We start from the raw sequence: 21,819 nt of genomic DNA, 5'->3' as shown, positions 1-21,819 counted from the left end.
AGCCCAAAATAAAACCTATGGATACCTACTAGGTTTAGGACACGATAAGAGCTTACAAGAAGGTTAATGAGTATTTTTATAATTGAATTTTATTTTGTATTTTGTGGTGTTGCCTTGTTGTCTTTATTTCGATTTAAATTTGTTCAATTTTCATCTTTTATTTTATTTTACCTTTTCTTTTATTTTCTCTTGGTATATGTCCTTTTAGTCACCATATGTGTTTAGAAGCCTTGAAATCGGGTTGTGAAATAGGGTTATGTTTTATTTTAAATACGAAAATTTTTATCGTACTAGTTTATTCGACTTTTATGTTTTCAAGTACTTTACTTAGTTGCAACTTGAGTCGGAAAATTCGAATGTGACAATACTCCTCCATTTCCATCAAATTTTTATCCAATAAAAGAAAAGTGTATTTTTATCCAATAAAAGAAAAGTGTATTTTTATCCAATAAAAAAAAGTGTAGTAGTGTCCTAACTAGTATCTTGTAATATCAAGTGATGGATTTTTACGTAGGATATAAGTGCTCATCCACAAAAGCAATAATAAAAAAATACAAAAATAAATGGGAAACCAGTAGAAATGTTTCACTCAGCCCAAGAAACTCATTTCCAAAAGATTTACATCCGTTAAAAAAGTGAAAGACGGAGAGAAATGAAATTCCCCATCAAAGTCTGACAGGCAACGTTGGAGAACATGAAAAGTTATTAGCTTTGAAATATGGAGAGCATTAAATATTCTTTGTTTTGCTATTCTTACAACTACATTAAATACTAAGACCTTAATATTTTGCTACCTATTCCTATCCTAATTCCTAACAGTTTAATACCTTTTTGTTTTGATCTTGTCTCAATATGTTCTAACTTGTATGTAAGAACGATGCTCCCTAATTGACGTTGCGATTGCTGCTGTTGGAACCCCGAGGAGTATCGGTTTCAGTTTTAGGAATAGTTGTTGGAGATGAAATGGGCAGGTCTATGACCACAGGTTGGTGCTCAATGCTTCCCATGGGAGCTAATTGCGTACTCTTCTTCATCTCTTTGCTTTTACCCCACAACACTACGTATAATCCACATATGATCAGCACTCCTCCAATCACACTGTTATCATCAAAAACACACAATTTCACTTCTAAAACCAAACCCAATCATTATATTTAAAAACCCACTTTCCCTTACCATCCCAAGTGGAGTTTTTCTTCCAAAAACAAGGATCCGGCTATGGCAAGAAGGAGCAGAATAAGAGGACTGAAAACTGATACAAACATTGGGCCTCTCATTCGTACGCACCATGAGATTAGCGCTACTATCACTCCAGAAGCTACAATCCCCTGCTATAATTTAAGGTTAAATATCTTTAACAAAATTAAATATTTAAGCATCATAATCGAAAAAAAAACAATAAAATAAATTACGGTATATGAGACGCCGAGAAGTCGGATATTCCATCCCAACTTCCACTCACTCCATCGCCTTTCCAAGCACAAAGCAAAAGCAACTGCCTGAATGGATGCCATCAAACACATCAACGCTGTACTTGAGTAGTGGCATGGATAGGATTCACTCATTTTCGCCTATTATTATTATTATTATATCAATTCAATTAATTATCACCAAACCAAACCAAACCAAACCCCTTTTGTTTTGCTATTACAAATTCAGCTGACCTGAACGATGAGCCATAACCCATACGACACGCAGCCAGCAAAACCGAGCACACTTCCCAGCAGCTGACTACGGATGTCGTGTTCTGTGTCTGCCACGTGTCCACCTGAGTTATGCAAAAGGTCAACGTGGGTTGACCAAAGATTAAGTTCCACGCCTTTATAGAATGTAAGGATCATGGCCCCACCTATTCCTAATAATGTCCCCACCACTTTAGCCTTCCCTCCGGTTGTTGTTATGTTCAACTTCTCCAACCTGAAGGAGAGTGCCAAAATGAAGGTGACGGCTGGGCCAAGGTTGCCGATGGCTGCAGCGAATGTCACAGATGTTAAACTCATGCTCTCCAGGTATAAGTTTTGCGCCAACGACCCCCTGCATGCATGCATTCAACGCACATACTTTTCTTTATTATTATTATTTCAAACCTAAACAAAAGAAATAGTTGCTAAAACCTAAATACTATTAGGAATGAGTAACCTCTACAAATGGTATGATATTGTCTATTTTGAGCATAAACTCTCCTAGTTTTACTTTAGACTTCCCCAAAAAGTCTCATAATGAAAATAGTATTCCTTGATTATAAACTTATGATTATTCCCTAAATTAGCCGACGTGGGACTACATCTAATATATACAAGATATTTACATATAATTAAAAGAAAATATGATATCTATGGTAAACTACACGTCACAAGTGAGCTTACCCAAAGAAAGCGGAGAGAAAAGCATAGAAAAGCACGGACCAAGTGAGCTTCGACCTTTTTCCTCTGCAAGTAAATTTTAGTTTTGTTAATAATGAAGGTTGCATAGAGATTAGGGTTTAGGGTAAAATAATAAGTAACAACCTATCTAAGAAGAAGGCGAGGGGAAGCATGAAGGCAGAGGCAAACAAGAAACGATAAGCAATAATAATCCGCAAGTTCATTCCATCCGCAACAGTTAACTTATAGAGCACGTTACCTACAGCGAGTCCGAGCTGAACCATGACCATGAAAATGGTTGGCAAAGCATTCCAGACTGTGTCATTCATGGCGCAGTTTTAAAGCAAAGGGAAGAAGAAGGAGAAGGAGAAGGAGAAGGAGAGAGGATGATGTGAAGAGTATTTATGGAGCGAAGAAACGCATGAATACGTCATTGCTGATGCCAATGTAACGTCCATTTCGAGCGGAGATTGGACATGTGTTAAGTGGGAGGTGCGAGGGAGGTCTTCGTGGGTTTCTCTCCGTCCGGCGTTGCCTCCAGCTCTTTCACCATTTACCCAACTTAAAATGTCACTAATGACCAACTGTTTGTACCACACACGCACGCACACGCACGCACACGCACTTTTTGTAGTGCAATGAATTTTATGTTACTACGTCAACAATTCAACATCTTATTTAATTTTCTCAACTTCAACTTACTCACAATTCTCCCTCTTTCTTTTACTCCTTCCTCTTAAATAACTCACATTTATTGTACCTGTTTTTTTATAACTTTCAAAAACTATTATATTTCTCCGTCCAAATTCAAATATATCAAATATTTAAAAGATTAATAAAAATCCCCTCTACATTCTATCTCCTATTTGGTTAGTTTTGAATTGAAACCTTTTTAAAACATACCCTTTTAACTTTGAAAATTTCCATTATTGTTAGTATTTTGTTTAGAAAATATGCATACATTTCAAAAGCGGCATTTTAATTTGAAGGTGTTTTTTTAAGTTTTTAATTAAGAATAAGTTAGGGTATTATTGAAATATTTAAGATTCCTTTCAACTATGATTGGTTTTGAGAGGTCTTCTTTGATAGCAGAAGTTGCTTGCAGTTGGGAAGTCTAATTTTTAGGTTTGAGTAATCGGAGTAGGAACAAGAGGTAGCTAGGTTCAATAACGTTTCTGGTAGAAATTTACTATAAATTGACGAAGCCGAGTTGTGTAAGACATCTTGTACGCATTTGTTGATATAGTTAATGATATGAACCAAGAGACACAAATCATACAATATGCTTCAATGAAGATGTGAAGAAAATACTGTTGAAATTATCAAAGGATATTTCAATTCATGCCACATCGAAGAAGAATGAAGTTTCATGTTATAAATTTTGTATGGATTGCAATTTAGAGTAATTTAGAGTTATTGTATTTCATTAATGTATTTTAAGACTTTTTTAGCATGTTACAACTCTTGGAATGCCTTTAATAGTTTCATTTTGAGGCTATATAAAGCCATGTATATTGTATTTGTAAGAGACTTGGAAAATATAGTAAAAAAAACATTTGTGCTCTTCTTTGGCCAATGACTAAGTTTCTTTGTAATTCTATGTAGTTTAGGTTGCATGTAGAATCATTCAAGCTCGAAATGATCAATCTTGCTTGTGGAGTGATTCGAATCTCAAGCAAGTGTTCTTACCTTGAGATATTTGGTCAACAAGAATCATTCAAGCTAGACATGATCTATCTGGCTTGTGGAGTGATTCGAATCTCAAACAATGTTCTTGCCTTGAGATATTCGATCAACAAGGTAATCCGAATCTTACTTCCCTTGTAGTGATTCCTTATCATATCATTTGGTATCAGAGCTTAAGGCTCAAGATCGGATATATGTTTCCTTTGCTTTTTTTTTTTCAATTTGTTTTTATCTTTTTAGTTTTTAATCGACCCAAAATAAAAAAATCAAATCTGGGCTCTACTAGAAAATTTGAGAGGTGAGGATGAGAGATTCATTTGTGTAAATGAGTGCAAACGAGAACGAGCGGAATCAATGTGTTCAAATTTTTGGTCTTGCACCGACCATCTAATGGACCATAGACTAAATGGCCACAGGCTTAAAGGACTATGTCCAGGGGACCGCCACCCTCCACACACAAGGTACATCTTGCGCCTATGGGCCGCTATAACTATCCAAGAAGACATGTGAAACTGGAAGGATAAAAAACTCACCCGGTGGACTGCCGAGTTACATGTCCCACGACACAGGAGCAAGATTCTCTAAAAAGCCAAGTGTTGGGTTTTATGTCCTAACACTCATAGTTTGTAAACAAAAACATATTCTATTTTCAATAAAGTTATTAATGATGTTTATTCAGTAAAGATCGTTATTGAATAAAGTGAATTTTACGATCATTAATATAAATCCAATAAACTAAGAACACCCTGGCTATAGTATGATTACTTGAACTATATGTAGAGACATAAGAGTGGATCAAGTTCAAGTATATAGTCAAAATGATCTTATATTACAGGGATAAGGCTGAGTACCTTATCCTGGGGACACTATGGATGCAGTCCACTTTTGTATATGATATAAACAATGTGATCACTAAATTGTACATGTGGAGACATGTGAGTTGGGGCGTCCTATGCAATGAGAATTGCATAAGATCGGACCATGAAGAAAACCACTCTCACTTTATAATGTCGTTTACTATTGAGACTGATTTTTTCACTCGATAACCTAGGTAACTCGACCTTAATCCTGATCTAACTATGAACTCCTGTTTATTTAGAAGTATCCTTAGATTTGCATGGGTGAGAGTGACCCGAGTTCGCTGACTGAATAAGCCTCCCATTTGAAGGATAAGACTGGGTGAATAGCTGGGGACACAGGGTATAAGATGGAATTTGCTCATACCCGCTTTTAGGGATAATAGAGAGGTTGTTTCCTTGAGTACTGACTTTAGGTCTTGAACAAGGAGCCCCACCCTCTCATTGGCCTAAGAGGAATTTGGTTTGGTGGTTGGACCACAAACCAATTGTTCACTAGAGGATCAGTGGGACTTAAGGAACAAAAATAACTTTAGGGGTAAAACGGTAAATTGACCCAGCTCTAGTTACAAACAACCTGTGAAGGATCGACTTACTAATCATGGTTATATCAAATGGATAGAAATATATCTATAGTGAGGGGAGTGCAACTACTAGGCTATAATGGAGTGTCCTAGTAGTTAATGAATGTTGGTTAACAAGGTTAATGAGTTTAGCCGGTTAATCTGGAATCCTTGGAGCCCATGATCTTAGTCCATTAGGTTCCTCTGCTAGCTCATATCAGACTAAACCTAAGAACAGTTTGACGAGTGTGTTCAAAGTGTTCGAATTCAAATTAGGAAATACACGCTAAATATATACGATATATTTAACCCCATTCTGTTTTAATTATGAATTGAACAAGAAGAGAGAATCGGAGATATTTAAATAAGATTTAAATATTTTAATTATGAATAGTGATTTATAATCAATATGTGCCGGAATTGATTGGGATTGACATTTTATTTAATGTTAATTATTAATTAAATTGTTTAATTGATCATTTAATTTTATTTTGATTTGAAATTAATTATTTAAATTAATTGTTGAATTAAAATGAAGAAATTCAAAATATTGACTTCACCTAATGGAAAAATCGATGTTTGAGTTAGTGGAATAAATATATGGTTTAACCAAACTTGCATGTTTGCCACATAAGCCCACAAATTTGAGTGGAATTTTGAGTGTCAAAATTTGGTTTAACCAAACATGCATGTTTGCCAAATAAACCCCACAAATTTGAGTAAAAGTTTGAGTGTCAAAATTTGGTAATCTCAAATTTGTATGAACATGAAAATATGACTATAAATAGAGTGATCAAAATACATGGAAATTCTTCTTGAAAAAACCTTGAGAAAGTCCCTCACAAATTCTCTCTTCACATATACTAAATCCCTTCTAAGTTTAGTCACTCACTAGATTCCACAATCCCGTTCTAAGGCCGGAGAATAGTAAGGAAGACACTAGTGGTGGTTCGAAACCGGTTCGTGATGAAAAAGAAATTTGAGCTACAAAATGTTAGTACTCAAACTCCTTGAGTTTTAATACTTATGAACATACTAGTTAATTTACTATAATTGATGTACTTAGAGTGCCTAAGATTCAAATTGCTTTTCCACGTGTTATAATTAACACCATCACCAAGGTCGCGGGTGGCCAAGAGGACCCACTTGGAGACTTGGGATATCAGCAGGAAATGCGAAGGCTGCATCAATGAAAGTCGACCGGTCGATAAGCGAAAGAGAATCTACTAGTTGAGTTCTAATTTGAGTAGGCTAATAATAGGAAATACTCTAACCCTGGGAACTGGACTGTGGCTATACCAAGCCCCATCTTTTTTTGTTGTGCATGATAATTTGTATCTAACGAGATCAACAAAATTCTTAACGAACTAGTTTCATAAGATATTTGTTATTATGTCTTTAAGTGAAGGGAATGAACTCTTCATCCACGTAGCAGAAGCATTGGGAATCGTTTTGATTTTTATTATGAATTAAAACAAAAACAAAAAATAAACTCGAGAGTAAGAACTCTACCTTTGTAGAAACCCTAGCTTGCAAGTCATTGAAGTTTTCCAACCATGCAAAAGCTATTCAACATTCCACGAGATCTTCCTTGCTATGACTCGAACACAAGGTCAAAACTTGTGGGAGCCTCTTGAAAGAAAATTCCTAAAGGATTGAAGAAGAATAGTTTTGAGAATTCTCTAGAGTTGTAATTTCATTCTCGGAAAAAAGTGGGAGAGATTGGTATGTATCTGCTCAACCCAAGGGTCCTATTTATAGGGACTCTTGTAGAATTTTTGCCAAATAATATATTTGCATATTTAATATATTAGGATATAATACCTTATACAAATTATATTTAGATATCATAAAACACCCTAATATATATTTAATTAATTTGAATCCCATTCAAAATATATTTTTATTTAATGTATCAAAATACATTAATTGATTTAATATTTAATAGTATCAAATACCATAAATATATTTTTTCTTTTTAATATATCTAATATATTAAATATTAATTTGAACCCTTCAAATTAATATATTTTTTCTTCATTCATATTTAACATATATCTAATATATTAAATATTAATTTCAACACTTCAAATTAAATATTTTTTTTCTGTTTATTTAATATATCTAATATATTAAATATTAATTTAACATTTCAAATTAAATTTATTTTCTCTTTGTATTTAATATATCTAATATATGAAATATCAATTTGAACCCTTCAAATTTTCTTTCAAATAAATTGAATTTTTTAGCGTTACTAAGAGCTAGCTAGCAAGGAGACATAATGGACCTACAAATTATAAGCTCCAATGATATAAAATTAATTAATTAAACTCTTTAATTAATAAATTTTCATTCATTAACTATAGGTCACTCCACTATAGACCTAGAATTGCATTTGTAGTATAAGTTAGGCCATTGATTTATTACAAGCAAGTCGATCCTTCACGAGTTGTTCATAGTTACAACTGTGTCAAAAGTCTTTTTTACCCCTGTAATAACATTTTTCACCTTAAGTACCACTAATTCTCTAATGTACAATTTGTTTATGATCCAATCATAAACCAAGTCCCTCTCAAGCCAATGAGAGGGTGGGGCTCCATTGTTCTAGTCCTGAAATCAATACTTAAGAGAACAACTCATCTATTTTCCTTATATGGAAAAGAGTGAATCTCATGATATTATGTTCCCAACTCCCTATTTGGCCAAGTCCCCAAAATGGTAGGCATATTGAATCAGCTAAAAGAGTCATTCCCACCCAGGTAAATTAAAGGACAAGCCCTCACATGCAGGAGTTTATAACTGATAAGAATCACGGTGTTCCAAATGTTCCAACTGGACCTATTACACGATCCAAGGCGAAGAGGATTCAACAAACATTCATTCTTCATTTACAAAATTGGATCGAGGCATATTGAATCGGCTAAAAGAGTCATTCTCACCCATGTAAATTAAAGGACAAGCCCTATTTGGCCAAGTCCCCAAAATGGTAGGCATATTGAATCGGCTAAAAGAGTCATTCTCACCCATGTAAATTAAAGGACAAACCCTCACAGGCAGGAGTTCATAACTTATAAGAATCACGGTGTTCCAAATGGACCTATTACACGATCCAAGGCGAAGAAGATTCAACAAACATTCATTCTTCATCTACAAAATTGGATCGGCTCGGTTCAACCATCATTTGTAGAATTAGAAGCTGATAGGACAATTGAATATTTTCACGGTTGAAGTTGGAAAACATTAAAAATGTCAACAACAGGGTTTGTTGTTGTTGCTTAATAGATTTCAAGTTTATTTCTTTAGCCACTCAAACATATCAATATTTGTTGAAAGATTTTATTGTTTTTATGTTTTCATTTTGCAATGGTCAATTGGTCAAAATTGACTTCGTCATTTGTGGAGATTAAAGGGGATCGGGATTGAATCCCGGCCACAAACGCCTTTTATCGGGAGACTATAAATACCCACAATATGTTATTTAAAAAGCAGATTCGTGGATGAATGTAATTCAGATCTCAAATTGAGACGTTTCCCTTAGAAATCCGAGCATCATATTTGCCATTTTTAAGTTTCAAGCAATTCTTGTGGTAGAATTGCACCCGAGCCATTCAATCAAGCCTTGATCAAGTTAGATTGTGGAGTGACTCAATTTAGAACAAGGTTCCAAATCTTGCTTCTAGATCTTCGATCGTAAGAGGTAATCTAATTCTAGCCTTATCTCTTGGTTGATCCAAATTTCGTATAAGGAGGTGTTAATTACTTTGATTCAAGAATTCTTGCTAAAACAAAAGCTTGGATCGTTGGGCTGAGGATTAGGGTTGCCTTATCAGTTTGGTATCAGAACTTAGGCTTACATCTTTGTGGCCGACTCTAGAATTGATTTTATCTTTCATTTCTACTCTTGTTTATTTTTTCTTTAAATTTGTCTATTTATTTTCTTGCTGTCATTTCGGCCATTATTCATCAACTTTTCACTTTTCTCTCATTTTCTTCCTAAAGATCACGTTGAGATCTTGAAAAAAAAAATCTTATCATATTTGTTCTTACGATTGTGATTATAAACGATATTTATCATTTTTTTTAGATCATTTGCATGTTTATTTGAAGATCAAATAAACTTTGATTCACATCTTTTTTCTTCATCCAACTAAATCTAGAATCGTTGTGTTTGATATATATATATATATATATATATTTTCTTTTCCTCATAATCTACGCTTGAAGATAACTTCTAAATTTCCCGAATTCTGTAAAAAGGAGAGTTAGATCGTTCTTAAAATCTTCACGTTCTTTCTTTTTGGAATTTTTTTTTAGTGTGCAATTATATCCAAAAATATCTTCGTGTCCCTTATTTTTTTTGTTCACGTCTTGTTTTATTTTGTTGTTATTTCATAATTAACTTATCTTGATTGCCTTGAATAGCTTGCTACTATCAGAATTGATTTACCGATATATTAGCCTACCTTGATCATAATTTAGTCACTTTCTCAAACAGCCTACCTTTGTGTGTATGAACACGAGTGTCCCTGAGTGTAAATCAATGAGTTGAGTGTGTGAGGTCCTAAACATATTCCACTACCGTTTGTACAATCATGAACCAAGATGGAGGAAATGAAGGGGAGATCAATGAAGTTAGGTGGAGAGAAGCATAGGTCGGAATAATTACTCGTTTGAATCAAGTTATTAGTACATTGACAGACCGGATGGAGCGAATTGAAATAGCCTTAGGTAATCTTCAAGGGAGGGAAGTACTCTTGAATGAAGGAGTTGAAAATGAAGAAGATGACAATGTCACCCTTTTAGCGGGACATAGTCCTAGGGGAGGGAGAGATGTCGGTCGAGGGAGAGGAAGAGTCAGAAAAAGGGGTAGAGAAATTTTAGCACCAAAAAGAATTGAGAGGGAGTACCAGTATGAGAGAGAAAAAGAAAAAGAAGTCGGGGGAGTAAAGCTAAAAATTCCAACTTTCTATGGGAAATCTGATCCAGAGAAGTATTTGCAATATGAGAGCAAAATTGAGCATGTCTTCGATTGCAACAATTTCAGTGAAGAAAAAAAGTTGAAGCTTGTTGTGGCTGAATTTTGTGATTACGCCATTATATGGTGGACATCTTTGAAATCAGAGTGGAGGAGAAATTATGAAGAACCAATTGAAACGTGGGAGGAATTGAAGACATTAATGAGAAAAAGGTACATTTCTAAGCATTATTCTTGAGTACTCAAGCAAAAACTCTATACTTTACAACAGGGATCCAAAAGTGTTGAAGAATATTATAAAGAAATGGAGACCCTTATGAATAGAGCATGTATTGATGAAGATGAGGAAGATACAATGACTAGATTTCTTGGTGGGTTAAACCGACAACTTGCTCATCAGGTGGATAGGCAAGCGTACTTTGATATGCAAGAATTGTTACACCTTGCTGTCAAAATCGAAGGGCAACTAGCTTGGGAGAAAGAGAACTCCAAGAGGTATGGTATTTCAAAGTCTACTACTTTCAACACTTGGAAAAAGAATGCAAATATTGAAAAGATAGATTTCAAAGTTTGAGGCAAGTATGATCATAACAAAAAGAACAAAGCTGAGACCTCCAAGGGTAAAGAGAAAGCGGAGGAATATAAGGAGATTCGAGAAAGAAATAGACATCAAATGTTGGAAATGTCAAGGAATTGGTCATCTTAGTCATGATTGTCCTAACAAGAGAGTCATGATCATCAAGAATGGACAAGTTGTCACAGATAGTGAGGAAAGTGACCATGATGAGCTAGTTGAAGAGGAAATCCAGGAGCATGAGAAGGAACTAGAAGATGGGAGTGATTTGGTACTTGTAACCAGAAAGAGTTTGAGGAAAAAGAGTTGGGTGAAAAAATAGAGAAAAGTCAACGAGAAAACCATAGTGAAAAAAAGAATGAAATTGGAGAAAAAGGAAAGAATGTGAGTTGTTTGGCTAGAGTTGGAGAGGTTAAAAGGGCAATGTTCTCACAAAAAACCATCTTTGTACTTGTGTACAAGGAAGGATGTTTGGTCTCTAACGATAATAATTTGTCTTTGCCTAGTATGTTTCAATCTCTTTTACAGGAATTTGATGACGTATTCCAAGATGAAGTCCCTAAAGGACTACCTCCAATTAGAGGTATTGAACATAAAATAGACTTCATTCCAGGGGCGATAATTCCTAATAAGCCAGCTTATAGAGCCAACCCAACTGAGACTGAAGAAATTCGAAGGCAAGTAGAGGAGCTTATGGAGAAGGGCTATATACGAGAGAGTTTGAGTCCATGTTCTGTACCAATCTTATTGGTGCCGAAGAAAGATGGAACATGGCGCATGTGCGTGGATTGTAGAGCCATCAACAAAATCACGGTAAAATATCAACATCCTATTCCTAGGCTAGACGATATGCTTGATGAATTGCATGGTTCATGTTTATTTACAAAGATTGACTTGAAATCTGGATATCATCAGATTAGAATGCATGTAGGAGACGAATGGAAAACCGCGTTCAAAACTAAGTTTGGATTGTATGAATGGCTTGTTATGCCTTTTGGGTTAACTAATGCTCCTAGTACATTTATTCTCTTAATGAATCATGTTTTGAGAGAATATTTAAGAAAGCATGTTGTTGTGTATTTTGATGATATTTTAATTTATTCAAAGACCTTGCATGAGCATGTGGAGCATGTTAAGTTAGTTTTAATTACACTTAGAAAAGAGAAACTTTATGCTAATTTTAATAAGTGTAGTTTTTGCATGAAAAAAGTTAACTTTCTTGGCTTCATAGTTGGTAAAAATGGAGTAGAAGTAGATGAAGAGAAATTTAAAGCAATGAGGGATTGGCCAACACCACAAAATGCAAGTGACGTTCGTAGTTTTCATGGGTTAGCTAGCTTCTATAGAAGATTTATAAAAGAGTTTAGCACCATAGCTGCACCATTGAATGACTTGGTGAAAAAGAATGTTGTTTTTAAATGGGGAAATATGCAAGAGAATGCATTTAATGAGCTTAAGAATAAATTAACCAATGCACCATTACTTCTCTTGCCTAACTTTGATAAAACTTTTGAAATTGAGTGTGATGCAAGTGGTTTGGGCATAAGTGCTGTTTTGATGCAAGATGGCAAACCCGTAATGTATTTTAGTGAAAAACTAAATGGGGCAGCATTGAACTATCCTACCTATGATAAAGAACTGTTTGCTTTAGTTCGCACATTGCAGGTGTGGCAACACTACTTATGGCCTAGAGAATTTGTGATCCACTCTGATCATGAAAGCTTGAAGTATCTTAAGGGTCAATGCAAAGTGGGTGGAGTTTAGTGAAACATTTCCGTATGTCATCAAATATAAGCAAGGTAAGGATAATGTGGTAGCTGATGCATTATCTAGAAGGTACAATCTTTTTACTTCTCTGTGCAAAAATTCATGGATTTGAGCATATTAAAGAATTATATCGAGATGACCACGACTTTGGAATTACTTATGCATCTTGTCTTACAAAAACAGCTGTAGATGATTATTATGTGTTTCATGAATTCTTATTTAAGAAAAGTAAGCTTTGTATTCCTAAATGCTCTATCCGAGATTTGCTTGTTAAAAAAGCACATAGTGGTGGCTTAATGGGACATTTTGTGATTAATAAAACTTATAATATGTTGCATGAACACTTCTTTTGGCTGAAAATGAAGCAGGGTGTTCATAAATTTTGTAGTCAATGCTTTAAATACAAAGAAACTAAATCTAGGTCACAACCAAATGGATTGTACACTCCTTTGAATGTACCTAATGAACCTTGGACTAATATATCTATGGATTTTGTTCTTGGTTTACCGCACACTAAAAAGGGTAAATATAGTATTTTTGTTGTGGTAGACAAATTTAGTAAGATGGCTCATTTTATTGCATGTAACAAGACGGACGATGCAAAACATGTTGCTGACTTATTTTTTAGGGAAGTAGTAAGATTACATGGAATCCCTAGAATAATTGTTAGTGATAGGGATGCTAAATTTCCAAGTCACTTTTGGAAAGTATTGTGGGGTAAATTTGGTACAAAATTGTTGTTTTCAACTACATGTCATCCTCAGACGAATGGACAAACTGAGGTGGTTAATAGAACATTAGGAGCATTGCTTAGAGCTATTATTTCTAAGAATATTAAGTCTTGGGATGAATGTTTGCCATTTGTAGAGTTTGCATATAATAGAGCAATTCATAGTACAACTCATTGTTCTCCTTTTGAAGTTGTTTATGGATTTAATCCACTTACGCCTCTTGATTTGCTTCCTATTCCTTCTAATATGTTTGTGAGTGACGCAGCCATAAGTGAGGCAGACTTGATCAAAACCTTGCACAAGGAGGTGAAGGAGAGAATTGAGACCCAAAATTTCAAAGTTGCTTCAAGGATTAACAAAGGACGGAAGGAAATCATTTTTAAACCTGGTGACGGGGTTTGGATACATGTTCGCAAGGAGCGATTCCCATCTCAACGGAAGACAAAGTTACATCCAAGAGGGGATGACCCTTATCAAGTCCTTGAATCTCGAATCCTTTTGAAGAGGGGGAAGATGATAAGAATCACGGTGTTCCAAATGTTCCAACAATAGGGATTGAATCTACACGAGTGAAGCCTAATAGATTTCAAGTTTATTTCTTTAGCCGCTCAAACATATCAACATTTGTTGAAATATTTTATTGTTTTTTTGTTTTCATTTTGCAATGGTCAATTGGTCAAAATTGACTTCGTCATTTGTGGAGATTAAAGGGGATCGAGATTGAATCCCAGCCACAAATGTCTTTTGTCGAGAGACTATAAATACCCACAATATGTTATGTAAAAAGCAGATTCGTGGATGAATGTAATTCATATCTCAAATTGAGACGTTTCCCTTAGAAATTCGAGCATCATATTTGCCATTTTTAAGTTTCAAGCAATTCTTGTGGTAGAATTGCACCCGAGCCATTCAATCAAGCCTTGATCAAGTTAGATTGTGGAGTGACTCAATTTAGAACAAGGTTCCAAATCTTGCTTCTAGATCTTCGATCGTAAGAGGTAATCTAATTCTAGCCTTATCTCTTGGTTGATCCAAATTTCGTATAAGGAGGTGTTAATTACTTCGATTCAAGGGTTCTTGCTAAAACAAAAGCTTGGATCGTTGGGCTGAGGATTAGGGTTTCCTTATCAATAACTCACTTAAGATTAAAATCGAGTCGCATATGATCATCATGTGAAATATTAATCTTCTCAATTAACAGATTTATTAAGATAGATTAAACATTTCTTGGTCCAGTCTTATACAAACTCATTGTTTAGGATACCCTCACTTACATGTTTCCACATAAACGATTTGGATCAAATCATTTGTAACGATTAAACACATCGTACCGTAATTATTATCATTCAATTCCCATATTATAACATATACATAACATATAGGAAGCATATCAATCCACAGACAATTCACACATATCAATATATATGACACGTGCAGAACCACAGGGCACGTGTCAACATCAAATATAATCATGCCGATAGTAAGGTCACTTATCTGGCTAGCTTAAGTCGTTGTCACGAATATATCTTTAATGAAAGTTCAATTCCGTCCTTTGAAAACCGAGTTAACCTATATGAGCCCATGACATTAATTTCAGGTTTGAACTCTACAACGTTATTTCTATAATTTACAATTGTCCATTGTTAAAAGTCTTGAAATGTTATATATCTATAATTATATTTTTATTAAAAATCTTAATTTTTATGGTTACTGTCTATAAAGTAGATACAGCTATTTCAAGTTATTTTGGGCCCTCTATATTTACTTTTCCCTCTATATTTACTTCTCCCCCTATATTTAGTTTGTGGTTTTTAATTCCCTAATCTTCTATATGTTGCATTTTAATTCTGTTATCATGTAATTCCAAATTTCTAGTTTCCAAATCTTTCCTTATCTTAGTGTTTCCTTGTCATTCTATCTTTAATGTATTCATTTGGCTACTGATAAAAATGTAATTCCAAATTTATAGTTTCCAAATCTTTCCTTATCTCAGTGTTTCCTTGGTCATTCTATTTTTAATCTATTCATTTGGCTACTGATAAAAATTTAATCTAATATTACTAATATGATGTGATTTACTAGAATTGTATAAATGATTGACGTTTAGTTTCTAACTCAAAACAAGAACATTGTAATAATTTAATAAAGATCTAACTATAATTAGTATAATTCGTTGTGATTTATAAAAAAATAGGATAAAAGAAAATGAAGATTTAATATATGTCTTATGGATCAGATCTATCTTCACATAAATTTACGTGAATCTCAACGGGTAAACGCCATTCTCATTTTTTTTCCTGAAGTAAAATCTGACCGTTATGGTTTTTCATTTTCTTTTTGCACTAACTGTTACTTTGTGGCGAAGGATAGGTTGAGGAGAGATAATTATGGGAAAGGATGAGAGATTAATGGAGAGAAGTGGGGAAAGTTTTTTTTTTTTTTTTTTTAATTAATTAATTTATTATTATTACTATTTTTTATAATTTTTTTATTTTTTTATTTCTTTATTTATTTTTGGGCTCTTACATTATATAGCTCTAAAAGAAACTTTAGTGCCCGAAAGTGTTTTAATCTTGGAATAACTCGGGTCCTTATTCTAAGAGTTCTTTGTCAAGTTTTCAAGTATCACTAGTGGTACGTAATTATAGGGGTATTTTAGTCATTTTACACCTACATTTGGTTTAGCCCGTTATCATAACGTAATGGTCACCAAATTTCGTACATAACCTTATCATGCCATATTGAGTCTTCTTCTAAAATTTCATGGACAACATAATTCATCTAAGGTTTGTGGCTCAGACATTTCATTGAAATAAATGTTCACGTGTACAATAAGGTTGGAAAACTTACATAATTCCTCACATATATATATATATTTTACTATGATTCCATCTACTAACACACCGCCTCGTGTCTACCCCCGTTCGGAGAACAGCGAGAAGCCTAGCACATCGTCCGATGTCTGGCTCTAATACCAAAGAGGACAATATCATGAAAAATAAGATATTGTCCCATCACGAGTGTAACGCTAGCAGATATTGTTCTCTTTAGGCTTTTCCCTTTCGAACTTCCCCTCAAGGCTTTAAAACGCGTCTACTAGGGGAAGGTTTCCACTCCCTTATAAAGGGTGGTTTGTTCTCCAACCCAACCAATGTGGGACATCACAATCCACCCCCCTTTGGGGCCCAGCGTTCTCGCTGGCACTCTTTCCTTCCTCCAATCGACGTGGGACCGCCCCCAAATCCACCCCCTTTGGGGCCCAGCATCCTTACTGGCACATTGCCTAATATGATAAGGAATCACTACAAGGAGAGTAAGATTCAAATTACCTTGTTGATCGAATATCTCAAGACAAGAACATTGTTTGAGATTTGAATCACTCCACAAGCAAGATCGATCATGTCTAGCTTGAATGATTCTTGTTGATCAAATATCTCAAACACTTGTTTGAGATTCGAATCACTCCACAAGCAAGATTGATCATGTCGAGCTTGAAGGATTCTACATGCAACCTAAACTACATAGAATTACAAAGAAAGTTAGTCATTGGCTAAAGAAAGCACAAATGCTTCTTTTACTATATTTTCCAAGTCTACCTACAAATAAACATACATGTCTTTATATAGCCTCAAAATGAAACTATTAAACATACATGTCTTTATATAGCCTCAAAATGAAACTATTAAAGGCATTCTAAGAGTTGTAACATTCATATTTAATGGCTATAATTAATCATTATGTAATTGTAACCTAAAATAAATAAAAAGTCTTAAAATACATTAATCAAATACAATAACTATTAATTACTCTAAAATGTAATCCACCCAAAATTTATAACATGAAACTTCATTCTTCTTCAATGTGCCATGAATTGAAATATCTTTTGATAATTTCAACAATATTTTCTTCCTATCTTCATTGAAGCATATTGTATGATTGATGTCTCTTGGTTCATATCATTCTCCACTTCTTCAAGAGGACTCGTCCTCGAATCTATTTATGAAATTTTGCTGCAAAAAATAAGTTATGGAAATACGAAGGACCTCACAACACTCTTTTTACACTCATTTACAAAAATGAAGCTCTCATTCTCACCTCTCAAAATTTTAAATAGAGCAAATATTGAATTTTGAACTTTGGGTAGATTAAAAACTAAAAAGATAAAAATAAATAAAAATCAAATTGAGAAGAAACGCAAAGGAAACATATATCCGATCTTGAGCCTGAAGCTCTGATACCAAATGATATGATAAGGAATCACTACAAGGAGAGTAAGATTCGGATTACCTTGTTGATCTAATATCTCAAGATAAGAACATTGTTTGAGATTCGAATCACTCCATAAGATAAAAACATCATCAACATATTTCCAACATGCATGGATACAACATCACATAAAACATGATCAACATATTTTTCAATAGTAAAAGAAACAAGAGTTTGTTGAGTTATCCGTACTTCCCCACAATCATTCAACCATTAAAGCTTGTAAGGTCTTGGATGTGGTTGTGTTTTTAAATTAAGTCTTTTGACCAGAATGGAACTCACAACATTGGTGCAACTACTGCTATCAATTACAACACTACAAGGTACAGATTGAACAAGACACCGAGTTTGAAACAAGTTCTCCCTTTGGTCTAGGCCGTCCTCCTTAATGTGGGTGTTTAGAGCTCGTCGAGTAACCAAAGATATATGTGTAGGGTCCTCTTCACTAAACTCCTCACTCTCATCAGTTTCCTCATTTATGTCGTCATGTGCCTCATCATCCGTAACAATTTCTCCCTCCTTGATGGTCATAATTCTTGCATTTGGGCAATCTCTACTGTAGTGTCCTACCCCTTGACATCTCCAACACTTTAAATCTCTATTTCGAACATTAGAATTTTCTACTTTTTCTTTCCCTGTTCTAGAACTCTCCCCTTTCTCAAATTTAGCTTGAGACTTCTCATTAATCTCTTGATTTCTATGCTTATAATCAATATTCTTACTATCCCTTTTCCATGTAGAAATAGAATTGGGAAAAGTTTTAGAAGAATACCATTGAGACCTTCGTTGGATTTGCCTCTCGATCTTAATTGCAATGTGCAACAACTCCTCAATATTAGAATAAAGGCTATAAATCAGTCTTGTCCGCAATCTCTGTGTTTAACCCATTAAGAAACCATGCCATGAGAGCCTCCATGTCCTCATCGAGTTCAAGTCGTTCCATCAATGTATCCATCTCCTTGTAATAATCCTCCACAGATTTGCGTCCTTGTTTCAATGCTTGAAGCTTTTGCGCCATGTCCCGTTGAAAATATTGTGGAACAAAATGCTTCCTCATGGACTCTTTGAACTCGACCCATGAATCAATTGGTGCTTAAAGATTTCTTCTCCTACTTGACATCAATTTATCCCACCAAATTTGAGCATATTGTTTGAATTGAGCAAAGCATAACAGTACCTTCTTTTCATCACTAAAATTATGACAGTTGAACACCGACTCCACCATTTTCTCCATTCAAGGTGCTCCTCTTGATCGGTTTTGCCATAAAACTTGGGAAGTTTTAATTTGATGCTCTCCATGTTACGATCAATTCGAAAATCATAAGGAACTCGTTGTTGTAAATTATGATACCTTCTTCCATGGTCTCTCCCTCGCATCAAGCCATGACCAACCGCATGTGGATTACCCTCGTGGTGATCAGAATTGTCGCCCTCATGTGTATCACTTGAGGGCGTAGGTAGTGGAATCCTCTGTCGAGCTTGATTTTGAATCTCCAATCTGCCTATTCTATCAGTCAACTCTTCTATTCCTCGACTTAGTCTTTCCATGGTTCGTTGTTGTGCTTCTCTCAATCGTGCATCAGTAATGTCAGTATTGTTGTCTGGATTTTCCATGCTACAAAAGAAAGGTAAAAGAAAAAAAGGACCTCACAAGCGATCCCTCACGTGTATTCACTCGTAAATGTAGTTCACTCGTGTTTAGCACTCAAAACTCGAATCAATGTGTCACTCTCTTACAAACTCACCCTCACAATTGAGCACACACAAATCACACTCCAAAGAACAAATTGGGATGTGAGACAAACTATGTTATAGAGCTAAATGCAATTCAAAGTGAATAGACAGCACACTCAACACATTCACAAGGTTATTGAAGGAGCAATCCGAATAACGACAAAGAAACGAATTAAAGAAAGAAAATGATTAAAGACTAATTTAGACGTAGTAACATATGAGAGTTACATATAATAATCAAGAGGAAAAAAAGAAAGACATTTAACATCAATAAGCTTTCTTTCTTTCAATGGTTTTTTTTCTTCTGATTGGCAAAATCTAATCAATTTACCAACAAGAAAATTGATTTAGAAGATCTTAAAGAAGAACAAAGTGTTAAGATCCAGATCTAACACTTTAAAGAACATAAGATTTTTTTTTTTTTTTTTATATATTTTTGTGATAGAACATGAACATTCTTCACAAACTGAGAAAAAAAATTATAAGAGAATTAAAAGAGATAAGCGCAATGAAACATATATCCGATCTTGAGCCTGAAGCTCTGATACCAAATGATATGATAAAGAATCACTACAAGGAGAGTAAGATTCAGATTACCTTGTTGATCGAATATCTCAAGACAAGAACATTGTTTGAGATTCGAATCACTCTACAAGCAAGATCGATCATGTCTAGCTTGAATGATTCTTGTTGATCAAATATCTCAAACACTTGTTTGAGATTCGAATCACTCCACAAGTAAGATTGATCATATCGAGCTTGAAGGATTCTACATGCAATCTAAACTACATAGAATTGCAAAGAAACTTAGCCATTGGCTAAACAAAGCACAAATTCTTTTACTATATTTTTCAAGTCTACCTACAAATAAACATACATGTGTTTATATAGCCTCAAAATGAAACTATTAAAGGCATTCCAAGAGTTGTAACATTCATACTTAAATGACTATAATTAACCATTATGTAATTGTAACTTAAAGTAAATAAAAAGTATTAAAATACATTAATCAAATACAATAACTATTAATTACTCTAAAATGTAATCCACCCAAAATTTATAACATGAAACTTCATTCTTCTTCAATGTGCTATGAATTGAAATATCTTTTGATAATTTCAACAATATTTTCTTCATATCTTCATTGAAGCATATTGTATGATTGATGTCTCTTGGTTCATATCACTGCCTCATGTGTACCCCCCTTCGGGGAACTGCGAGAAAGCTGGCACATCGTCCGGTGTCTGGCTCTGATACCAACTGTAACGACCCTAAAATTTTATCTATTTAATCTAAGGTCATTACTATACCTTGAAATGCGGAATATACATTAAATGGCCCATGTTCATAAATGCGACTTACACTCGCCTTTTATTACCTCGTGAAAGAGAATTACAAGGGAAAGAAAGGAAAAGAACATAAAACATTATTGAGATAAAGGAAAAGGAACAAAACCGAAATGAATGTTTTATTCTACCCTATGGTTTATTATGCAAATACAAATCAACCTATACTAACCTATACTAATGATGCAAACCGAATTCAACCTAGACTATGAAATGGAAAAACAACTACCCTATGCATGTGCCACGGTCCCAGGGTGTACGATGCCGCCGTCGATGTCACATGGGTGCCTTGCCCTTATCCGAAAAAGTAAAGTAGCACGAGGCTTGAGTATTTCTAGAATACTCAGTAAGTGACCCCCTATCGGGGTTATGCAATAATCACACGCAATGAAATGATGGGACCTATAGTTTTGTTTCGTTTCGTTTTCCATACGGTGCTGTCCTAACGGGTAATCATTGACATGTACTACATACTCTACACACAGCTCATACGTGCGAGTATGGGCTCATTAGCTAGTTCGCACACCGCTAGGCCACTTTCCTTATCCGGTGGGCATACTCTAGGAGCCCCTTATGCTGGGACCCGTTAAAACTAAAACCGTCACGGCAGCTCTATGCAAAGCATAACGATCGTTGTACTGCCATTGGATGTATGCGTCCATATCCTCGTGATGGGATAGGGATATCCCCTAGATGCATGAACACACAATATGCATGAGGTCCCCACTAGTCCTACATTTAACATTAATGAACATGACCCCTTGTCATGTTTCATGCTTACATGTCATTCTCATTTTCATTTCTTTACGTATCATACATATTCCTATCGGGGTTATTTTTCCATGCAGTTTACCGTATTTCATGTCATACAATTCATGTTGTTTACATTCAAGTATTTCATACAATCATACCATAATCATTCAGGAACCACATATCGTCACATGCATATCATAT

At 34.7% G+C, this 21,819-nt stretch overlaps 1 protein-coding gene across 2 annotated transcripts; it reads right to left on the bottom strand.

Moving 5' to 3' along the window:
* Positions 1–601: 601 nt before the first annotated feature.
* Positions 602–2,738, bottom strand: LOC111472625 (WAT1-related protein At1g25270-like). Of its 2 annotated transcripts, none has more exons than XM_023118240.1 (6): positions 2,508–2,738; positions 2,367–2,429; positions 1,665–2,034; positions 1,413–1,571; positions 1,177–1,328; positions 602–1,098 (listed from the first exon to the last, which is right to left on the bottom strand). In XM_023118240.1, exons 1-6 carry the CDS (start codon positions 2,690–2,692, stop codon positions 885–887), a joined length of 1,143 nt encoding a protein of 380 aa, XP_022974008.1. In that variant the 5' UTR covers positions 2,693–2,738; the 3' UTR covers positions 602–884. The 2 variants fall into 2 exon arrangements, with proteins under 2 accessions (XP_022974008.1, XP_022974009.1); XM_023118241.1 differs by having other exon boundaries at positions 1,413–1,499.
* Positions 2,739–21,819: the final 19,081 nt, after the last annotated feature.

Source organism: Cucurbita maxima, unplaced genomic scaffold, assembly GCF_002738345.1.
Source record: "Cucurbita maxima cultivar Rimu unplaced genomic scaffold, Cmax_1.0 Cma_Scf00080, whole genome shotgun sequence".
NCBI lineage: Eukaryota > Viridiplantae > Streptophyta > Magnoliopsida > Cucurbitales > Cucurbitaceae > Cucurbita > Cucurbita maxima.
This window is presented reverse-complemented; position numbering and strand designations above follow the sequence as displayed.

Coding starts and splice junctions, on each gene's coding strand:
- LOC111472625 (XM_023118240.1), bottom strand. CDS start 2,692: ATGAATGACACAGTCTGGAATGCTTTGCCAACCATTTTCATGGTCATG. Junction 2,035..2,366: donor TTTCTCTCCGCTTTCTTTGG/GTAAGCTCACTT, acceptor GCATGCATGCAG/GGGGTCGTTGGCGCAAAACT. Junction 1,099..1,176: donor GAAAAACTCCACTTGGGATG/GTAAGGGAAAGT, acceptor TGATGATAACAG/TGTGATTGGAGGAGTGCTGA.